We start from the raw sequence: 22,372 nt of genomic DNA, 5'->3' as shown, positions 1-22,372 counted from the left end.
GTGACCAAATAGTTCTGCCATTCCATAAAGCAATTCATGAAGGCTCATCATTCCTGTTGGAGCCACAGCAAGAGAGTGGGACAGCAAGATTAAACATAAACGTCTTGGGTGTAAGTGAACTTAAATGGAAAAGAATAAGTAAATTTAACTTGGGTGATCATTACATACGCGTGTGCAGGCAAGAATCCCTCAGAAAGAAATAGAGCATTTCTGTCAAGTGTCTGCCAAAAAAAGAGAATATTGCACATTGCCAAGGCAGCTTGTGGTAGGGCTCCAGGAGACCTGAGTGTAGCTAGATATTTGGATTCAGTAGGAGCTTGTGAATGTCTTAGGAAGACCTGAGTATAGCTAGATATCTGAACTCAATAGGGGCTTGTGAATGTCTTAAGTGATGGAACACCAAGTTGTTGATTGATTAAAGAGAAAGAACTAGAAAAGAGCCAAGGAAGCTCCCATTTTGGGCCACCAAGTGATGGAGCTATGTAAAACCAGGGATTATAGCAGAAGGGACCTATAAGAGGCTTATTCAAGTCTCTTCATTGAGAACTGTGACAAGGCATTCACATACAGTGATGTCAGGGCCCACCCCATACAAGAGTATAGAGGGAGATGGAGCCTCGCCCTGGCATAATACCAGAAATAAGGAAATGAGACTAAAAATATGAGTAAACAAAAGATAACTCCAGATACATTTTTTAAGGTGATGGATTAAAAGGAGTCCAAGGGGAAAAAAACACAGGATACCATCTGTACTTACTTTGTAGTATATACTTACTATAAAGTAAGTACAGACAAAGGTTCAGAAAAAAGAATGGCCTGCTTGGAAACTGACTCCAAGAGGCAGCTAGGCACTTAGGCAGCTATGTTCAATGTTGGATAGAGCCCTGGGTCAGGAGTCAGGAAGATGGGAGTTAAAGTTTAGCCTCCAACATTTAATAGCTATGTGATTATGAGAAAGTCACTTAATCTTTGTTCACCTTGATTTCTTCATCTCGGAAGTGGGGATAATAGTAACACCCACACCAACCTAACAAGTTGCTATAAGGATCAAATGAGATATTTATAAAATGCTTATCATACACCTGTCACATAGTATGTGCTTAAGAAATGCTAATTTCCCTTCTCCCTTTTTTCTTCCAAGAATGAATGAAAGAAATAAAGCACAGGATAAAAAAATGAAATTTGAAATATGGAGAGAAAAACTGTAAGAAAAATAAGTGTTTTGAAGGGTAGAAAATAAGACATAAGAAGCAAATTCCCTTAAAAGTAAAATACTATAAATGGACTTCAATTTTTTACTGATCTGAGAAATATTAGGACAAAATCAAAAGACCAAAAAAATGAGAGGAATCTAGAAAGAAAAGAACAGAAACCACCTCATGCTTAATGGCTTCATATGTAAGGAAATAGTGTCAATAATATAAACATATATGTATTTGTATCCATGTATTTAACAATATATATCGATACATATTTGTCAAAATTCACAGCATCAAACTGTTAAAAAGAAAGCTAATTGAATTAAAAGTAAAATGGGCAACAAAACTATAATTGGAAGCTATATAATTAGAAACTATAGCATGTATCTTTGATACCTAGATAAATCTAAGAAAAATGATACATGAAAGAAGACTGGGGGGCTGCTGGTAGCATAGTGGGGCTTTGGAGTCAGGAGGACATGAATTCAAATTTGGCCTCAGACACTTACTGACTGTGTGACTCTGGGCAAGTAACTTAACCCCAGTTACCAAAAAAAAAAAAAGTGTGTGTGTGTGGGACCAGAATAATAGAATTGTAGAAATGTTATATATGATACATCTCTCTCTCTCTCTCTCTCTCTCTCTCTCTCTCTCTCTCTCTCTCTCTCTCTCTGTGTGTCTCTTTTTGGGTGAGGCAATTGGGGTTAAATGACTTGCCTAGGGTCACACAGCTAGTAAGTGTTAAGTGTCTGAGGACAGATTTGAACTCAGTTCCTCCTGAATCCAGGGCCAATGCTCTATCCACTGTGCCACCTGGCTGCCCCGATACATCTCTTTTTTAAAAATAAAACTTATTTTTTGTTATTTTTCAGGTAACAAGTATTTTAAATTATCTTTCCCTCCCATTGTCCTTATTCCATAAAATGATTTTTTAAAAATCCCTCAATACATAACTATATAGTCAAGCAAAATAAATCCCACATTAGGCATATCCAAAAACACATGCCTCTTTCTGCTTGTTAAATTCATCACCAATCTGTTAGGAAGGAAGTATCATGTTTTAGCTCCATTCTTTTGGAAAGGGAAAAAAGTCCAGAATAAAATAGATTTAGAATGGAATTTTTAAATATTCAAAACATATTAATTCTCATGTTACAGAAATTATTCGCAATAATATAGAAAGAGGTAAAGAAAGCATCTTAACCAAACTTTTTCCATCAGACAAACACAGTTCTAATAAGCAAACCAGAGAAAGATAAATAACAAAAAGAAAGCTACAGACTCTTATCTCTAATAATATCATTACAAAAAACTGAATAAAATATTAAAAAGGAGGCTATAGAAATACATAAAATATTAGACACTATGTACAGGTAGAATTTATGCCAGGAATTCAAGATTAATTTAATACTAAGAAAATTGTACACATGATATACAATATTAATAATAAAATCATATGAAGAAAGAGCTTTTGACCAAATATAACACTATTTATGTTTTTAAAAAAACATTAAAAGCATAGGAATAAATAGTATCATCAACAGAATTTATCATAAGACCAAGAACTATCATTTTCTCTAATAGATAAATTCTAGAGTCTTTCCAAGAAGATCAGGATAAACAAGGACATTTACTCTCATCACTCATTTAATATAGATGCAGAAATGTTAGTTAGTGGAATAAAATAAGATTTTAAAAGTTAAGAGAATATGTCAATGCAAAGAAAAACAATACTTGTTGATTTTTTTTGCAGGTGATATAATGCTCTACTTAGAGAACCAAGAACAATTAATGGAAATAACTAATAACTTCTGCAAAATAATTAAGTATTAAATAAATCCACAAATCAATTAGCTTTTTCTATATTAAAAGAAAAAAGGAGAAAAATAATTTCAAAATAACTACAAAACATATATGATATTTGGAGTCTAGGTAATAAAATAGACTTTTTATTAATGTAATTACATAGAAGTTTTATGAATATAATTTCAAAACACTATAGAAATAAAGGAATTACTTACAGAATTGATGAGACATTAATTACTCCCACTGCTACTACAGCAAAAGTAACCTTGTTACCTAAATAAACTTACAAATTATGTGCCACAACAATTAAATTAACATAAGTTCACTTTTTAAAATAAGAAAAATATTAACAAACTTAATCCAAAGAAAAAAACATCCAAGAATCTCAAGGGAAATAATGAAATTAAGTAGGAATAAAAAATGCCTTGTAGTACCAGATTCCAAACTTCTATGCAAATCATTAGTCAAATCAAAACTAGTTTTGGTTAAAAAAAAAAAAAACAGAGAAGTTTGTCAATGTGACAGATTAGGTACACAAGAAGATCCAGAAGCACATAGTAAAAATAATGTTTCATAAATCTAATGATATCAACTGCTAGCATGAGGACTTATTATCTGAAAAAGAAAAACTGTTGGGGGAAAAAACAAAAGTATTTTGGAATAAATTATATAGAGTAAATGGATATACATGACCTAAATTTAGAAAAGGTCACATCACAAATTTAAAAAGCAAGGAAGGAAATGACTTTGACTTTTAACACTAAGGATGTCACAGAGAGTGTCTGAACCAATCAAAGGAAAGAATTTATCATTTTAAAGAAGGAACTGTTTAGATTACCAAAAAAAAAATAGTATTTTTACAAGAAAAATCAGTGATATTAGAATTAAAAAGGAAACAAGTAATTAACTAGGACATTTCTCTTATTAAAGTATGATAATCAAGATATATAGGAAATTGATACAAATATGTAAAAATAATAGTCATTGCACAATAAATAAATGGTCAAGGATATGAATAGACAGGTATGAAAAGACAAATGCCAATATCACAAACAGTATGAAAAAGTGATCCAAATCACTAATAAGACAAATAAAAATTAAAATAAGTCTGACATTCCACCATACATGTACTTTAGATAGTTAGAACTAGTAAAGCTTTAAAAAAGAAAGAAATGAAAAGAACAAAGAAAAAACCAAGAACAGAGAAATATTAATATATTAAGTACTTAATATATTAATATATTACATTAAAACAAATTATTAGTAAATTGATATTAATGTATACTAATAATTACTATATATTAAATATATTCTCCATATCATATCATATTTTTTTAATTCTAAACTTGGGAAAGAATACAAGCATTTCCATAACATAGTAGAATAGAATAAAAGATGATTGCATATGAAACTGGAAATATATTTTGTACAACTTGCTAGTCCTTTTAAATATATAATAAACTTATTAAATAACTCTCTTTTTTTCCTCTCTTCACTAACCCACCCTAGAGATGGCTACCATTAGACACAAATATGTATACACATGTTATCCATTCTTTCTCTGGATGAAAATAGCATCTTCCTTCATGGGTCTTTTAAAATTAATCTGGGTATATATAATAGTTACCAAAAATTATTTTACTGAGTTAGAAAAAATAAGAAGAAAATGAATTTGGAAGAACAAAAGGTCAAGGATATCAAAGGAACTAATAAAAATGTAAAAGAAGGAATTTTAGCAGTACTAGATCTTAAACTATATTATAAGACAGTAATTATCAAAACTATCTGGGGGCAGCTAGGTGGCCCAGTGGATAGAACACCGGCCCTGGATTCAGGAGGACCTGAGTTCAAATCCGGACTCAGACACTTAACACTTACTAGCTGTATGACCCTGGGCAAGTAACTTAACCCCAATTGCCTCACCCCCCCCTCCTCAAAAAAACCCTATCTGATACTAAGGTATATCACTGGAACAGAGTAGACATAGTATTTACAGCAGCAAAGGACCATAGTAACTTTGTGTTTGACAAGTGTAAAGACAAGTTTTTGGAATAAGAATTCATTATTTCATAAAAAAAAATGTTGAGAAAACTGGAAAGCAGTCAGACAGAAATTGGGCATAGATTAATATCTTACACCCTTTACCAAGATAAGGTCAAAATGGATAAAAAAAAATCTAGATATAAAGGAAGATATTGCAAGAAAATTTGAAGAACATGGAAAATATTACTTATTGGAACAGGCGAACAATTTATGAGTAAAAAAGAGATAGAGAGTAGTGTGAAATGTAAAATGAATAATTTGATTATATTAAATTAAAAGTTTTCATACAAATAATATCTAATAATGTATATTAATACACAGACTAGAGCTGAAGGGAATTCAGAAGGAGAAATAGATGATCAGGGCTGTTTTGTTAATATCTTAATAATTTTAATAAGGCCTTTAATTTTTTTCACTCAATAGTTTGAAATATCATGGATAGTTCTTTCCTGGTTTTTTATACTGAAATCTTAGATTAAAAAAATAAACACAGAAGTGGAAAAATAAATCAGAAGGAAAAAACATGCTGTTGAAGAGTGGGGACAAATTTAAACAACCCATATGTTCAATTAGAATAGAAAATAAACACAAACCCCAAACTCAAACTATTCAAATATGAGGCAAAACGGCTTTATCTGTTTATATCTTACCATTATTTGTCTCTTTAAGTGTTCTCATATATTTAAGTTTCAGCCTCAGAGATTATCACTGCAGAATTTGCAGACTCCTCTACTATTCTCTGAAGAAAGTGACAGCTGTGGTTTTCACTTCCAATGGAGCATTGGGCAAGATCCTTGCTCCAATGAGAGCTAGTTATAGACTAAGTGATAATTGGGTGAGGTGAATTCTTGCTTTCCCTCCTTGCCTCAGAATTTGGAAAGCTGAGAAGTTCAGAATAAAAGTATAATATGTGTCCAGCACCTCACATGAGACATGAAGTGTAGCAACTTCAGAGTAATGATTCCTTTCTCTTTAGGGTGGAAGTGATAAAGCTGGGCTAAATTTTTCTGTAACCAGTGGAAAGTGATAAACAGAAGTTATCATCAGGAAGATATTAGAAATCAAATAAGCATTAAACTGATTTCTCTTAGAGAAGTAGACAAAATATTTTATGTGACAAAAGGGCCCTTGGTGGCATCCTTTATTAGGTATCTATATCTGGGTTACTTTTATTTCTCTCCCCTGAATTTAGCCTTAAAATGCTACTGGAAGTAAATGCAATTATTCCTTGAGATGTCAAAGTTCTTTTGAAAATAATTCCTTCTTTCATATTTTTCCCTTTGCATCATCTAATGTTTCATCATTCTCTTCTGAGGATTTAAGGATGTTCAGCATCAAAAGTTAATAGAAAGAATCAGAACAGGTCTCTACAAGTGTACCTGACCTCCAGTAATGAAGTTAGGTTCCTAAGTTCTAAATATACAGGTTGCTGATGATCCTACTCTTCTGCTCATCTCTTCTGCTGTTTTATAGTCCATACCAGACATGAACTGAATCACTGCTCAGAATGATGGAAAGGAGCAGAACTAGCTCTCTTTAGTAATGTGTTCATGTTTTCCCTGACACAACATAATCATTTAAACTTTAAAGCCTTATGAGCCTCACTAATAAACAAAGATCCTGCTTACATCAACAAAGTACTTAATTGGGGATGATGCATGAAAATGGAAAAGCTGACTCTCATGTATGCTATCCTTTAGTTACACTAATATTCCTATTGCATCACTATACCTCATATACCAATTTACACTAGACTAAACAGATTTACTGTCACGATGAAAAGAAAATAATTAAACAATCAAGAAAGAGTTCAGCAATATCAACTGCATTACCATGAAAAGGATTTGTATAAGGTTTGAATTTTCCTTAAATTGTCTCTCAATTGGTTTAGCTATTATTTTCATACTGTGAGTTTCTAAAACATAACACTAGTAATTGCCCTTTATACCTGTGATTTATTTTTACACTGGTAACTCTACAAAAACATTTACCAGTGATAGATTGGTGAAGAAATTCAGAGAGAATCTGAAACATGCTTCTATTTGGGACAAATTGTAGCTAGCATCAATCAACAAGCATTTCTTAGGTGCTTATCCTGTGTTAGGTCCTCTCCTGGATCACTGCCTTGTCATGGTGTAGGGACTTGTGTAGCTCAAGCCAGACAGGTTATAGTGAAGAGTTCTGACAAAAGATGATCCACTGAAAAAGGAAATGGCAAACCACTTCATTATCTTTGCCAAGAAATCCCCATGGACAGTATTAAAATGATAAAACATCTGATGCTGGAAGATGAGAAGGTGTCTAACACACTACTGGGGAAGAGGGGAGAACAACTATAAGTAGCTTCAGAAAGAATGAAGCAGATGGACCAAAGCCAAGAGGAAGCTCAGCTTTAGATGTGTCTGGTGATGAAAGAAAAGTCCAATGCTGTAAAGATTAATACTGCAATAGGAACCTAGAATGTAAGATCTACAAACTGAGGAAAATGGGATATGGCCAAACAGGAGACAGCAAGATTAAACATAAATGTCTTGGGTGTAAGTGAACTTAAATGGAAAAGAATAAGTAAATTTAACTTGGGTGATCATTACATACGCGTGTGCAGGCAAGAATCCCTCAGAAAGAAATAGAGCAGCCATCATAGTCAATAAAAAGATGAGAAAAGCAGTACTGGGATATAATCTCAAAAATGACAGAATGATATCTGTTCCAATCCAAGACAAACCATTCAACAGCATAGTAATACAAGTCCAACCACTAATGGTAAAGAGGCCAAAATTGGTCATTTCTATAACATCTTCTAGAAATAATACCAAAAACATGTCACAATCATCATAGGGGACTGGAATGCTAAAGTAAGAAATCAAAAAATAACTGGAATAACAAGCAAATTTGGTCTTGCAGTACAAAATTAAGCAGGCAGAGATTACTAGAGTTTTGTCAAGATAACTCTGCTGGTCATAGCAAACACTTTTTGCAACAACCCAAAGGGTTACTCTATACATGGACATCACTAGAAGGTCAAAATCAAAATCAGATTGATTATATACTTCGCAATCAAAGGTGAAGAAGATTTATTCAGTTGTTTAAAACAAGACCTGGAGTTGACTGTGGAACAGATCATGAGATTTTTATTGCAAATTTTAGACTTAAATTGAAGAAAGTAGGGGAAGCCACCAGCCTTATAGATATGAATATGAAATATAGATGATGAATAGATTTAAGAGATTAGATTTGGTAGACAGAGTGCCTGAAGAACTATGGACAGGGGTTTGCAGTACTGTATAGGAGGCAGCAACAAAAAATATCCCAAAGAAAAAGAACAAGAAAGAAAAATGGCTGTGTGATGAGGCTTTGCAAATAGCTGAGGAAAGAAGGAGAAAGGGAAAGATGTACTCAACTGAATGCAGAATTCCAGAGAATACCAAGGAGAGATAAGAAGGTTTTCTTTTTTAATGAGCAATGCAAATAGATAAAACAATAGAACAAAAAAGATAAGAAATATCTTCAAGAAAATTAGAGACATTAAGGGATGTTTCATGTAAAAATGGACATGATCAAAGAAAAATATGGTAGGTAGTTAACTGAAATAGAAGATATTAAGAAGAAGTTATATAGAAGAACTCCACAAGAAAGATCTTAACATCACTGATAACCACAATAGTGTGATTACTGATCTAGAGCCAGATATCCTAGAGAATGAAGTAAAGTGGGCCTTAGGAAGTATTGCTAGCAATAAGGTCAGTGGAAGTGAAGGATCTCCACCTGAGCTATTTAAAATTTTAAATCCTCAAAGATGGTACTGTTAAAGTATTGCACTCAATATACTAGTAAATTTGGAAAACTCAACAGTAGCTAATGGATTGGAAAAGATCAGTTTGTGTGTCAATCCTAAAGAGTAATGTAAAAAAAAGTTAAAATAACTGAACATTTGGACTCATTTCACATGCCAACAAGGTTATGTTTAAGATTCTGCAAGCTTGGCTTCAACAATATGTGAACCAAGAATTACCAGAAATGTGGGTTGGTTTTCAAAAAGGCAGAGGAAATAGAGACCAAATTGCCAATATTCATTAGATTATAAAGAAAGCAAGGGAATTTCAGGGGAAAAAATCTACTTCTTCATTGACTATACTCAACCCTTTGACTGTGTGAATCACAACAAAATGTGGCAAGTTTTCAGAGAGATGTAAATACCAGAACATTTTACTTGACTCCTGAGGATGTGTGAGGATATGTGGCCAAGAAGCAACAGCTAGAAATGAACATGGAAAAACGGATAAGTTTAAGATTGGAAAAGGAGGATGAAAAGGCTGTATGCTGTCAGCTTCTTTATTTAACTGGTATGCAGAGTGTATCATGTGAAATGCCAGGCTAGATGAATGAAAGGGCAGAATTAAAGTTTCTGGGAGAAACATCAACCATCTCAGATATGCAGATATCTCTGTGATAGCAGAAAATGAAGAGGTATTAAGAAGCCTCTTGATGAGGGTGAAAGAAAAGAGTGAAAAAGTTGGCTTGAAGCTTACTTAAAAAAAAAATAAGATCTTGGCAGTTGTCCCTATCACTTCTGACAAATGGAGGGAAAAGAAATGGAAGCAGTGTTAGATTTCATATTCCCGGACTCAAAGATCACTACAGGCAGTGACTACAGCTGTGAAATTTAAAAAATAGTTGTTTCTTGATGGGAAAGTTATTGCAAATCTAGATGGCATACTAAAAACAGAAATATCACTTTGCGGACAAAGTTCTGTATAGTCAAAGCTATGGTTTGTCCAATAGTAATGTGTGGCTTTGAGGGTAGGACTATGAGGAAATCTAAGCACTGCAGAATCAACATTTTTGAATTGTGCTTCTGCAGAAGACTTTTGAGAATCCCTTATGTAAAGAAATTAATTCAGGTTATTCACTAGAAGATCAAATACTAAAGTTAAAGCCATAATACTTTGGTCACATAACAAGATGGGACTCATTGGAAAAGACCCTGATGTTAGGAAAGATTAAAGGCAAAAGGAGAAGGGGATGGAAAAAATTGAGATGGATAGATAGTGGCATGGAAGCGATAAACGTTAGCTTGGACACACTTCAGGAGATAGTGGAGGATAGAAGAGCCTGGTGTGATATAGCCAATGGGGTCATAAAGAGCTGCACATGACTGAACATTGAAAAACATGTACCAGGCACACAGAATGTTTACTCATAGAATGTTTAAGTTTGAAGTGACTTGAAAGATCACTGAGTAAAAATTTAAGTTGTTCTTCATTTTGTGGGGACAAAGGGTTTGGGACAGAGAGAAAAGGAAGTGAGGTTTCATTTTACCATGGTTTGGTTTCATAAATTTATATAGAGAATGTGTTCAAGATGGGTAAAACAGGAGGGGAAATGGAAAGGGAATGAAATGAGAACCCAGGTGCAGCTATTAGAGCATGCCCAGAATACTGAGAAGCTGTTAAAACTCAGTCCCATTCATCTGAAACATTCATTGAAATGTTACCAAATACCTTCACAATGGTCCACATGGTAAGAGGAACTAGGAAAAGAAATGCCAACTAGATATGTCATTTTCTAGTGCTCTTTAATGATTTGCTACCTCCCAAGGTCCTTAAGAGATTATGTCAAGGACAGAAACCCTCAAAGATGTCTTCAAAGTGTGTCTACTAGCTCAGGTAATTATCTTCAGAGCTTACAGTGTTTTTAAAAAAAAATGTCTTCAATAATGGCAAGTCTGTATTCTTCAAGAAGGGTGGCTTTGGGTTTTAGAAGTTCGTTTAAAGAAAAGTCTGGAGAATAAAATGGGTGATCAAGTTAAGCCAAAATGTTTATGGTCAAAAAATGAGGTGTGAATAGCTTATAAAATAGCTCTCAAAGAAATTCCAAAAGAGGTGCTCCTAAAGGGTTTAGAACACTGCAGAATATGTGCATAGCCTCCCAAGGTGACTATTTTTAATGATAGCACTCCTTTAAATGTATAATTCTTATATGTTGGCACTTACAAATCTCATTGTTCTATAGTCAAACCTCACATATACTGCTCCATGTAGATAAAAAGTCTTCCTTTTCCTCACTTTACAAAGGGGAATGGAATTATACTGAAGATTCATGTTTTACTGTTACTGAAAAAACTACTCCTACATATATTAGTATACCCAATAGCATAATAATTAAAAGTAAGTCATATTCATAAAATGGACATACATTTTTGATGATGATGTAACTTTATTAATATTATAGCATTTTTCTAATATCTTTAATCCACAAAATATAGGAAACAACAGTGTGCCCAGTAACTCACATGCCAAATAGCTATCTGTTCTGAGGAGGGAGGGAGGTATAATATTCAATTTTTAAGACTATTCTAAGATATTAGACTTCATTCAGTCAAATGAGTTCAAAATCCATCATAATAACCGAATAACTTACTGGCTTACGTGGAAAAAATGAAGATCCAACATATAAATATTGTCTCCAGTTGGCAGTAGCTGTGTTGGCAAGGAAGCAACTCATTCTAAATGTTGAATTAAGTTTCTTTCACTTCTTGATTCAGTAGTGGCTGGAATCATGGCAAAAGCTATAAGCCTAGTCCCAGAGCCCTTAAAATGATATATAGAGCAAAAATGTCTGTTGTTAATGTGCCAAGGCACACAGACTGACTTAGAATAAAGAAACAGCTAGATAGAGGGAGTTTGTAACATTGTGACACTCTTTGAAAGCAAATAGAATAGTCTTATGTTTTACAGGACTTTGGTCTTTTAAAAACATTTTAATATACCTAGTATCTGATTTTATTCTTAATCATTCTGTGAAGCAGATAGCATAGACCACTTACATTTTACAAAAAAGGAAACTGCCCAACATTACAGTTCCATGACCTGATCTGATCACAAAACAAGTAAGTGCTGATTTCAGAATGAGATTCCAGTCTAATGCCAAGCAGCCATGGCTGCTTCCAATAGCCCACACTACTTCACTGAAGCTACTTTATAATTTTCCTCCCATCTAATGTCAGAATTTTTTAGTCTTGAATTACAGTTTCGGAAAGATGTAGTCTTTCCAAAGGCATTGCTCAAGATTGATTACCATTTTGTTTCTCCAGCCAGAGAATGAAATTTGAGTTCAATGTAAAATGTCAGCTGTCATTGTCACTATAAAAAAATACAGATTCGTTTTTATAAGTCACCTTTCTCTCAGTGATTATAATGATCTTAATGACAATTTGTAAAGGCTGTCTGACCACATTCCTCTTAGCAGAATAATAAATATTTACAAATCCCTTACCAATTTGACAAAGGTCACAAATGTGAGCTCCAGTAATATTTCTCTTCCCTGCCCCACCTTTTTGTTTGTTTCCATCTTTCTCAAATAGATATTTTAAAATTCTGCATTATGTCTTAAATGTATTTACCAAAGCTACCATTATAATGTATAAGCACTTCAGAAACAAAAATATTTGCTAATCCAAAAATAATACTATTGACCAACCTTCTATAAAACAAGTCCCTTGGAGAACATGTTGTCTTTCCAGTTCATGTCAGGAGAAGTGCCAAGCGTTATCACTTTGTTCCTATTGTCACCAATGACACAGATTCATTAGGTGGCTAGTGAATGTAGAGTTGTAATCTCTAGCCTTTGACATGAATTTCTGTTTCTGAAGTTACCTGGGCTATCATCCCAATCTCATCATTAGTAATATGTTCCAATCAGCTGAGCTCAAAAGAGCATACTATACCTTACTGTATCATTAGGATGAGTGTTGAGGATTAAGAGAAAATTGAAACCAAGGCTGAGAGAGGAACATGATGATAGACTGGCAAAAAAAAAAATCAGTATAGAAATATGGGAAGAACAGTGGAAAAGGAACCAATAATAACATCAAAAGACAGCCTGAGGCAAAATGTGGAAGGAATGCTTGGTTTCCATGTCCTCAGGAAATAGACTCTCTACAGTATAACTTGTCAATTCTAAATGAATAAACAATATGTTCAAAGAATTAGATGATACTTAAAATCTAATTAAAAATCCAACTCATAATATTTTATACCAAAGTGAAAATGTCTGGGGAAACAAAAAGGAAACAATAAATTTACAGGAATGGGAAAGCTAAGCATGAACTTTAGCCAATAGTGTCTTGCACTGTTTTCTGGAAAGAAACTGTGGAATAGCCTGGGAACTGGCTAACTTTCTCAGCTTTGTACAGGAAACTACCAAATCCAAATTTCACATTTTTGGCCCACCTGGAATGGCCCTGTTTTACACTGAATGTTACAAAGATTATTTAGTGTATACAGTTGCTTTCTTTGGCTATTAGTAACAAAAATGTGTGGATCATCATTGACTGGTCCAGGGCTCAGGTTAGAGAAAAGTAAACATTATAGTGATGAGTGAGGGATGAATCTAAAAAACATGTCATAGGCCTACTGTTCTTCATTCAAGCATAGCTGATTATTTGTGAGGACAAGACACTGATGTTAGTACAGATCATCTCCTAATCCTTTTTTAGCACTACTGAATAAAAAGATATTGACCTCCCTTCCCCCACTTTCCCCCCCTCCCCCAGATGTTAACTCACATCCTATAGTCTATGCCTGGTACTCTTCAGACTAAACTACCTCTGTGGACTCACTTAGAATTTCCCATGAAGACCACCCAGAAACTTCAGATGTTCTGAAGTCTGTCTGTTTTATTCACTGTACAATATAAGGTGTTGTCTTTGACCTTCAAAGCCCTGCAGAATTCAGGCACTGGTTACCTTGAAAATTCCTTCCTTCTTCACACCTCACAGCTGCAGAGATCTTCAGAGGCCCTACTTGCTTAATGAGATCCAGATTGGATGTCTGAATAACTGGAGTGTTTTTCTCCCACAGAGGAAACCTTGATTTGGAAATATCCTTTAATTAAACTGTAGTGTAACAGAACCCAATATTTAGAGCTACAGGATTTTAGAACTTCATATGAATTAGATAGACATACAATTAAAATAAAGATATTTACAAGCATTACAATGGATCTAATAGATACTAAATGATACATCTGAATAACCGTGTGAAGGGAAAATCCCACAATCAATTTTGATGAAGTAAACCCAATAATATGCTGTTCTTTTTAGCCTTAGTATATCCTCAGTTTTAATCCTTCACGTTCAATTTCCATGTCTATCAGGGTGTCCTGACATCTAAAATCCAACATGCCCAAAACTGAATTCATATTCTTTCATACCAATACTTTTTCTCTCCTCCTAGCTTACCTATTTAATAGTTTATAGCACCTTTCTTCCAATTATTAAACTCAAAAATGATGTTATCTTTGCTATTCTCTCTCTCCTTTTCCTCCCACATTCAATAAGGTGTCAAATGCTCTTGTCTACAGTTGAAATATTTCTTTGATTTATCTACTCCTTTCCACTCCCACTGCCACCAACCCTAGATCAAATTCTAACTCCCCATGGCTCAGGTGCTAGCCTAGTAGAATGTAAGCTCCATTGCAGCAGGGGTCATGTATAATCTTAAATTTGAATCTCTCTCCTAGCACATATCACAGTGATTTGCAGAGAGTAGTCATTAAACATTTGTTGAATTGAATTGAAAATTGGTCTTTCTGCTTCTAGTTTTTTTACTCTCCAATATATCCTTTATATAGTCCAGGTCTGAAAATCTGCTTCAATCAGGAAGACATGGGGTCATTTCCTACTTTTAATAACATACTGACTGTGTGAATCTGTCCTACAGGCTTCTAAGACTATTAAATTGCTGTTGCTGATCTGCATTGGTAGAGGAAGTTTCCAAAGCAACAATCTATTTACCCAATGCCCTGGAGGCATTCCTCTCCCATTTTTTGTTTTTTAAAGCATCATATAGTACTATTATGGTACTTAAGCTGACTGTAATCCCTTTCTCTGGAAACAAGACAATCCTGACTACCCTTTTGATCATACATTTTAGTGATGAATTTTTTAGATCATTTTTTCACAAGTCGTAGTTAATATTCTGCCACATACATATATGCACATTGCCCTCTAGATGCCCTGTAATTTTTGTTCTTTGACACTGTTTTATTCCATTATTCAAATTCAAATAATGTCGCCAGGAACACATTAGTAAAAATATGAGATTTTGTGCCAGCGAGCAGCTTAGGATTGTTGAAAGTTTGATGTACTATGTATGATGTATATAGTACATAGTGTATTATAACCAGCAGTTGGATAGGACCATTTTTATACATATCATGGTTGGGTATTATAGATGGACAACTTTAAAGGAGTCTGAGTTTGAACAGGTAGTAGAGCATGGCCTAGATTGCATAGGTAAAATTTCCCATAGGCCATGATATGTATTAAAATGGTCCTATCCAACTAGTTGCTGGTCATAATTTGGGCAATGAATACAAATTGTTTCTTTGGCTCTTCCTGTATGACTTTCTAGGCCCAACTCTTTCAAGATATTACTGAGGAACCCTTGTAGTATTCCAGGCCTTAATACAATTAGTAAGATAGGAATGAGGATTTGGGACTGAATATGTGATTTCCTCAATACAAAGAACTCTTAAGATGAGGAAACTTCTTCAACCACAGCAAACTGGTACCTTCTCTGAAATGAATAGTTTCAGACAGTTGCTTAGAGGACTACAGTGTTAAATGACTTGTCCAAGGTCACAAGATAGTTGGTGCTAAAGGTAGGATCAGCAAAATATCTACAAACAGGAGTGTCTGAAGGACCTCACCATCTATAAGGAATTACCTTTCATTTGGACTTGATATAGTACGTTCTCTCATATGGTCACATATCTTTGTTGAATATATGTGTTTTATTCTTTTGCTAATAGCAATAATCAGAACAGTTATCTCTTTGCACATATTAAGCAATTTTATATAATCTTAACATGCATGGGAGACCTGTCTTGAAGCTGAAATTTACTTTAGCAAGTCAAATAACTTTTTGAAATCAATTTACAAATTGAAATATTTTATTTGCTATTGCAGAAAAGCTCTGAAATTCTGCTTGTTAACTTTCTCATAGAAGAAGATAGTGTAGTGGATGAAGAGAAAAGAGAGGAAGGGAAAAGTAGAGAAGGAGGACAGGAGGAAAGAAGAGAGACAACAGACACATTTGTTTCTGAATATTTTTGGTAAATGTTTTGAAAATAGCATTGTAGCGGCAGCTAGGTGGCACAGTGGATAAAGCACTGGCCCTGGATTCAGGAGGACCTGAGTTCAAAACCTGCCTCAGACACTTGACACTTACTAGCTGTGTGACCCTGGACAAGTCACCTAACCCTGATTGCCCCACAAGAAAAAAGAAAAGAAAATAAAAAGAAAATAACATTGTCCATAGACATAGGAATAAGGTATACACTTAATAAATGTTTATGCAATTGAAACTACTTCACTGGAAATAAGTCTTGGCATCAAAGCAATGTTTTACTGTTTTAAATCTAAATAGCTAACATATCTTTCTAATTCATGAATTAACCAAAATAAGAAGGAAAAATATTTTGCAAATTCATTCCCTTATTTTCAAGGAGTAATTAGCTTTATATAATTGGATGAGCACAAAAGAATAAGAGATTAAAAATCTGTGATAACAACATATTTAATGGGGGAAATAATTTTTAGGAATTATAAACTACAACAGCAAATATTATTTTAAAATTATTTATTCCAATTCTATGCAGCATTGTTAGTTACTAAGAGGGCTAACAGTTAAATAAAATGAATAAAGACTGCATCAAATTTAAATGGAATATTATTTTGGTCAATAAAACCCCCAAGAGATTGCATTATTGATTTATTTCTTACATATGTGTTGAGACATTTCAAGAAATGTAATAGAGAAGAACAAAAAACTTATTACTGTTACATAACCTAAAGAGTAATGATACCTCGCAGAAGCTAAGTATCATCTCAAGCATTAATCCTATTGTTATTCTCTTGCAGTGTCTTACACATAGTAGGTATTCAGTAAAGTATATTGATTGTGAGTTTTATCATGGAATCCCCTTTAATTCCATGAAGATTAGTTTTATGCAGGGGTATTATAAGTATACTATGATAATCATTTTTAGAGTTAACCTAAAAACATAACAACAAATGTGATTTTTTTACAATTAGAATTTTTTTTCAACTTAGCACATTTTTCATCAATTAGAATCTAGCTCAGTTCCTGGCAAATAGTAGGCTTGTTAACCAATCTTCCCCCTGAACTTATTACAAAGTCATTGGTACCTGTACCTTCTTTGTTTCAGAGTTTTCTTGAGGTGCCTGTTTTATCTATGAGGTGTTTTGTTTTGTTTCCCTGACTGGAAAGAATTTTTCTGTCAGTTGACAATGAGTGCTGGGACATTTCTACTTCCCCTAAAATAGGAAGGTTTCCATGTTACTGAAACATAAAATAAAGCGGGTTTTTTTTTCATGATGCATATGGACAGGGAAGAACATTTGTAGGTTGTGTAGTAAATTTTTCTGTTTTCCTACAGCAGAAGGCCTCCAGCTTCACTTTGTAATTAACCAGCATAAGAACATATGGACTAACAGCAGAAAAACTTGAAGACAGAGCTGTGAGCAAAGCTGGAGTAAAGGGAAAGGATTCCAAGTTTTTAAGGAAACAAATAAAAACAAAGTGGGAAATCCACAGAGAGGTAATCAGTAATGTCAACAAAATACTGACTTTAGCTCCTCGAAAGATTTCAATCTCTGAAGCATCATCTCCCATCCAAATGCCACCATATGTTAGTCTCCTTTGCTCCCAAAGCAAGAAAACAATCCAAAAACAAACAAAAACTAAGATAGTCAATGGAAGAATGTCAATAAGGACTAAAAATATTTTCTCATAGTAATATTCTACCTGTCGGTTTCCAAAATCAATCTCGCAATCCATGTTAAGCCCTTTGGTATACAGCAATCCTGTGTCATTTGCTCCATTCAGATGTTGGAGCTTTTCAGTGAAAGCTAAAATTGGAATACAAATTCCAAATCCAGTGATCCAAAGGATGGAAACTGCCTTTAAATGCCTCTTCTGATGGTTCAGATTCAGAGTCTCATTTGCAGGATGGACAATTTGGTATAGCTTATGATGGTAAAGCACAGCAAAATGTAACATGAACCAGATAGCAAGCTGAGTGGACAGAGTCTCTGTGAATCGGAGAATTTTGCAGCTGACTGAGTCCAACATGCCACCAGAGGAATAAACAATTTTCATGATATTCACAACCAAGTTTTTCAGGAGGTGAACAAATACAAGACTGAAAATAATCATGAGAGATGGTTGCAAAGGTCCACTGATACATCTCCTTGTAGAAAAAAATAAACAAGTATTCCCCACAATGCTCACAAAAATGAGAATGGCACAAGTGATGATCTCTAGCATGTCTGCCAATGGCTCCATTGTCTCTGGTAAATATTTTCTCCTTGACTGAATCCCTTCAGGTATTTTTTAAAAAGATTAAAAAAATATGGCAATACTGGTAAAAACAAACAAACAAAAAACCCCTGTGTTCTTATGGCATCTCCTTAACAGACCAAACATAACATCATTCTGTTGCTCTGAGGATGTGGCTGAAAACAAATCTCCTAAGTGCTTCCTGGAAGGGCTGTATCTTATCATCTCAAGGGAACATTCCTATTATGAGAAAGCACTAGGTATCATAATTAAAAGTCATGGGAATATATCAATGCATTGTAACATGCACACTGTCCTTTGGTTTTCTGACAGGAATGAAGAGAGGAACAGAAATTCATGCCTAGAGAGTTAACAGAAATGTCTATTTTGAGGCCATATGCATATTAACCATTGAATCAACATTAATCCTCTTGACCCATGGTTCTGGGAAAAAGAATGAAAGAAAAATATTAGCACACATTTGTATATCACATTAAGGTTTACTTAATTTCTAACAACATTGTTACATAGGTACTGCAAGCATTATTATCCCCATTTTACAATGAAGAAACTGAGGCTCAGAAAGGTTAAATGATTTGCCCAAGGTTATACAACAAACAAATGTCTCAGTCAGAACCTAAACCTATATCTCTTCTGACTCTAAGTCAAGTATTCCTTCTACTATGTCCTGCCACCTGCCCCTAAAGCTCTTCAGTTGTGAAGTAGGTTTAAATTAGGAAGTTTGCAAAACAACAAATCAACAATTTTTAGAAATAGAAATAATTTTCTGGTTTATCTCAGGTAAGTAATGTAACAGTTAAAAATTTTTTTCCCAATGGAAAAAATACCACTTATTAGAACTATGTCATTTTCTGCTCAGCATATGATGAGTAATAAATCATATGATAAATGAAAAGCACTTCAGAAAATAAGTGTTATACAAATACACAACTTAATTGTACCTGACTCTCCAACCTGCTGATTAGACAATTATCTTGTTTGATAAGCTTTCTTGATAGTTAGAAGGAGTCAATGAAAGAGTTTTTGTCCTGGGTAGTTTTAAAGGGTGTGGAGCTCAACTGGGAAACTGTGATAAATTTTATTGTTCAGGTGATTCTAGTCCTTGATAAGGAAAATGGATAATAGACATATATTTAAGTACTTTCCTACAGAAGTTTAACAGATGTAAGTCAATTATCATAACAAGGAAATGAAAAGAACCCAAAAAATTCCTTATTCAAAAAACACTTGACTTGCTTTTCAGGATAAAAGAAAGGGCAACCAAAGTCAACTCCAATTAAGAATAAAAATTCATCTGTAAAGTATTATGGAAATTGGGAGAAAAAACAAAACAAAAAAACCCCAACTCAACTAGGATAATAAGGGAATCTGGCTGACTGAGAAAAAAATTTTTTTTCAAATATCTCTGCTATCAAAAATATATTGGCACATAACTTATAAAACCAAAAGCCATTCCCCAATAGATAAGTAATCAAAGAATAAGCTCCAACTGAACTCAAAATAACAACAAACTATTAATAATCAAATGAAAGATTGTTCCAAATCACTAATAATTAGAAAAAGATGCAAATACAAAGAACTTTGCACCTCTCACTCAGAAAATTGGCATACATGAAAACATATGCAAATAGTTATAACAGAGAGGCTGCAGAAAGATAGACATATAATAAACTATTGGTGGAGCTGTGAATTGTTCCAAGTATTCTGGAAATGAATTTGGAATTATGTTTTAAAAATGACTAAAATGTCCATATCCTTTGTCCCCCAAATCTCATTGCTAAACATAGACTAAAATGAGGTTAAAGCCAGAAATGTCTTACATATATGAAAGTATTCATAGGAGTATTTTTTGAGAATTAAAGGAAATGGGGGGGAAAGCATGCCCATTATTTCAGGAATGGACAAAAAACTGTTGCAATAAATATAATGAATATTATTTGATTGTAAGGAAGAGAAAAATGTATAAATTGTATCAGAACCAGGAAAACAATTTACAAGATGACTACAACAATGTAACTGGAAAGAACAACTAAAAACAAAAACCATGAAACTCAATGTTTAATAATTATAATGACCAGGCTTGTTCCCAGGGAAGAGATGAGACAATGTACCTCCTTTATTTCTTTGGGAGTAGACAGGTGGTATAGTAGATAGAGTGCCAGGCCTGTGGCCAGGAAAATTCACCTTTCTGAGTTCCTAAGACAATTTTAGTTGTATAACCCTGGGGAAGTCACTTAACCCTGTTTGCCTCAGCTTTTTCTTCTGTAAAATAAGCTAGAGAAAGAAATGGCACACCACTCTGATGTCTTTGGTGGCAGCTGGGTGGATCAGTGGATAGAACGCTGGGCTTGAAGCCAGGAAGACCTGAGTTCAAATCTGACCTCAGACATATAGTAACTGTGTGACCCTAGGCAAGTCACTTAGCCCTGTTTGCCTCAGTTTCCTCATCTATAAAATGAATTGGAGAAGGAAATGGAAAACTACTCTAGTATCTTAGCCAAGAAAATCAGACACAATTGAAGAATAACATCTCTTTATAGATGAGGTGGAACTAGGAGCACAAAATAGTGCATATACTACTATTAGATGTATTGCTTAATTTAGTTAGCTTTTTACCCTTTTGCTTTGATGGCCTATTGGGTAGGGGGCAGAGGAGAAATAAAGGTGATATAAAAATTAAAAACATGAAAAATGTTTTGGTTTTGTTTCATAAAATGTCATGGAGAAGATTATAGAAAAGTATGGGTAGTATTGCTTAAAAAGTCAGAGAAAAGCTGTAGAGGGTGATAGCAGTTTTAAAAAAAAAAATGTGGCGAGAGATCCAATTAAGCAAAGTCATCCCAAAAGATGATATGCTTAAATAGCTGAAAATGGAAGGAGGACAATAAACAGAAGAAAACCAGAAAAGATTTGCAAATATTGCTATAACAGACTTTTTTTTCACCACCATAGGGATTATAACCACCACATCTGAATTTTTAAAAATCATAATCCAACATGTGCTTATGGGGAAAGTAGTGATGGCACTAAAGTGAAAAAAGACAGGAAAAGCAGCTGGATTAGATCAAGTGCACATAGAATAGATCCAAGATTTAGGCAATACAATTGTGAGGGCACTAAGGGATCAATTCATGACATATTGCAAGGAAGGGAATATACAAAGTACATGTAATAAAATCTTGGATCTTATTTCTGATAACCTTATTAGAGAACATTTTGATCAAAAAGTGAAGCCAAAAAAATAGAGACATTCACCAAAGTTTTTCACCACTGTGATGGATGAGGTCCAGTATGGAATCCAAGTTGAAAAATTCCCTATGGTGGTAAAGTCTTCTAGATACTTCTTTGTGCAGTACAACATGACGGTTTCATCAAGCCCTGGAGCACTGGTGAACCTCCTGGGAACCTGACTGACCACCTCCACCACAAACCCAAGTAGATAAATAGTCCACCAAATTATAACATAGATTAGCAACCTAAAGAATTTAGTTATCAGTAAAAAATCTGGGGCAAAAAATATGGAAAATTAGTTGGGACCAGAATTAAGCAAGAGAAAAAGAGAAGGCTGGGTTGACTTTAGGAAAATCCAGAACTCCCTTAATAAATCCATGCTTCTTGTAGAAACAAAATACCATATTTTTTTAGTCTACTAAGAAGTAGCTAGGTTGCTCAATGGTTAGAGCCCTGGGCCTCGAAAGAGGAAGACCTGAGTTCAAATCCAGCCTCAGACACTTAATACTTGTGTGACCCTGGGCAAGTCACTTAACCTCTGTTTGCCTTAATCCATTGAAGAAGGAAATGGCAAACCAATCTAGTATCTTTGTCAAGAAAAACACACAAAGTGTTGGTGTGCTATAGTGGGTGGAGCCACAAAGGGTTGGACACGACTAAATGACTGAACAACAACAATGCTGTTGTATAGCTACAAGTCAAGGA

The 22,372-nt window shown here is 34.1% G+C and overlaps 2 protein-coding genes across 4 annotated transcripts in view; both read right to left on the bottom strand.

Annotated features, from left to right (window-relative positions):
- LOC122734301 (synuclein alpha interacting protein) overlaps positions 1-22,372 on the bottom strand; it is a 224,703-nt gene that overhangs the window by 121,485 nt on the left and 80,846 nt on the right. The gene's annotated exons all lie outside the window — the stretch shown is intronic.
- LOC122751024 lies at positions 17,447-18,421 on the bottom strand. Its single transcript, XM_043997932.1, has one exon. The coding sequence runs from the start codon at positions 18,419-18,421 to the stop codon at positions 17,447-17,449; it is 975 nt and encodes a 324-aa protein (XP_043853867.1).

The sequence above is a fragment of the Dromiciops gliroides genome, chromosome 1 (genome assembly GCF_019393635.1).
Source record: "Dromiciops gliroides isolate mDroGli1 chromosome 1, mDroGli1.pri, whole genome shotgun sequence".
NCBI classification, from domain to species: Eukaryota; Metazoa; Chordata; class Mammalia; order Microbiotheria; family Microbiotheriidae; genus Dromiciops; species Dromiciops gliroides.
This window is presented reverse-complemented; position numbering and strand designations above follow the sequence as displayed.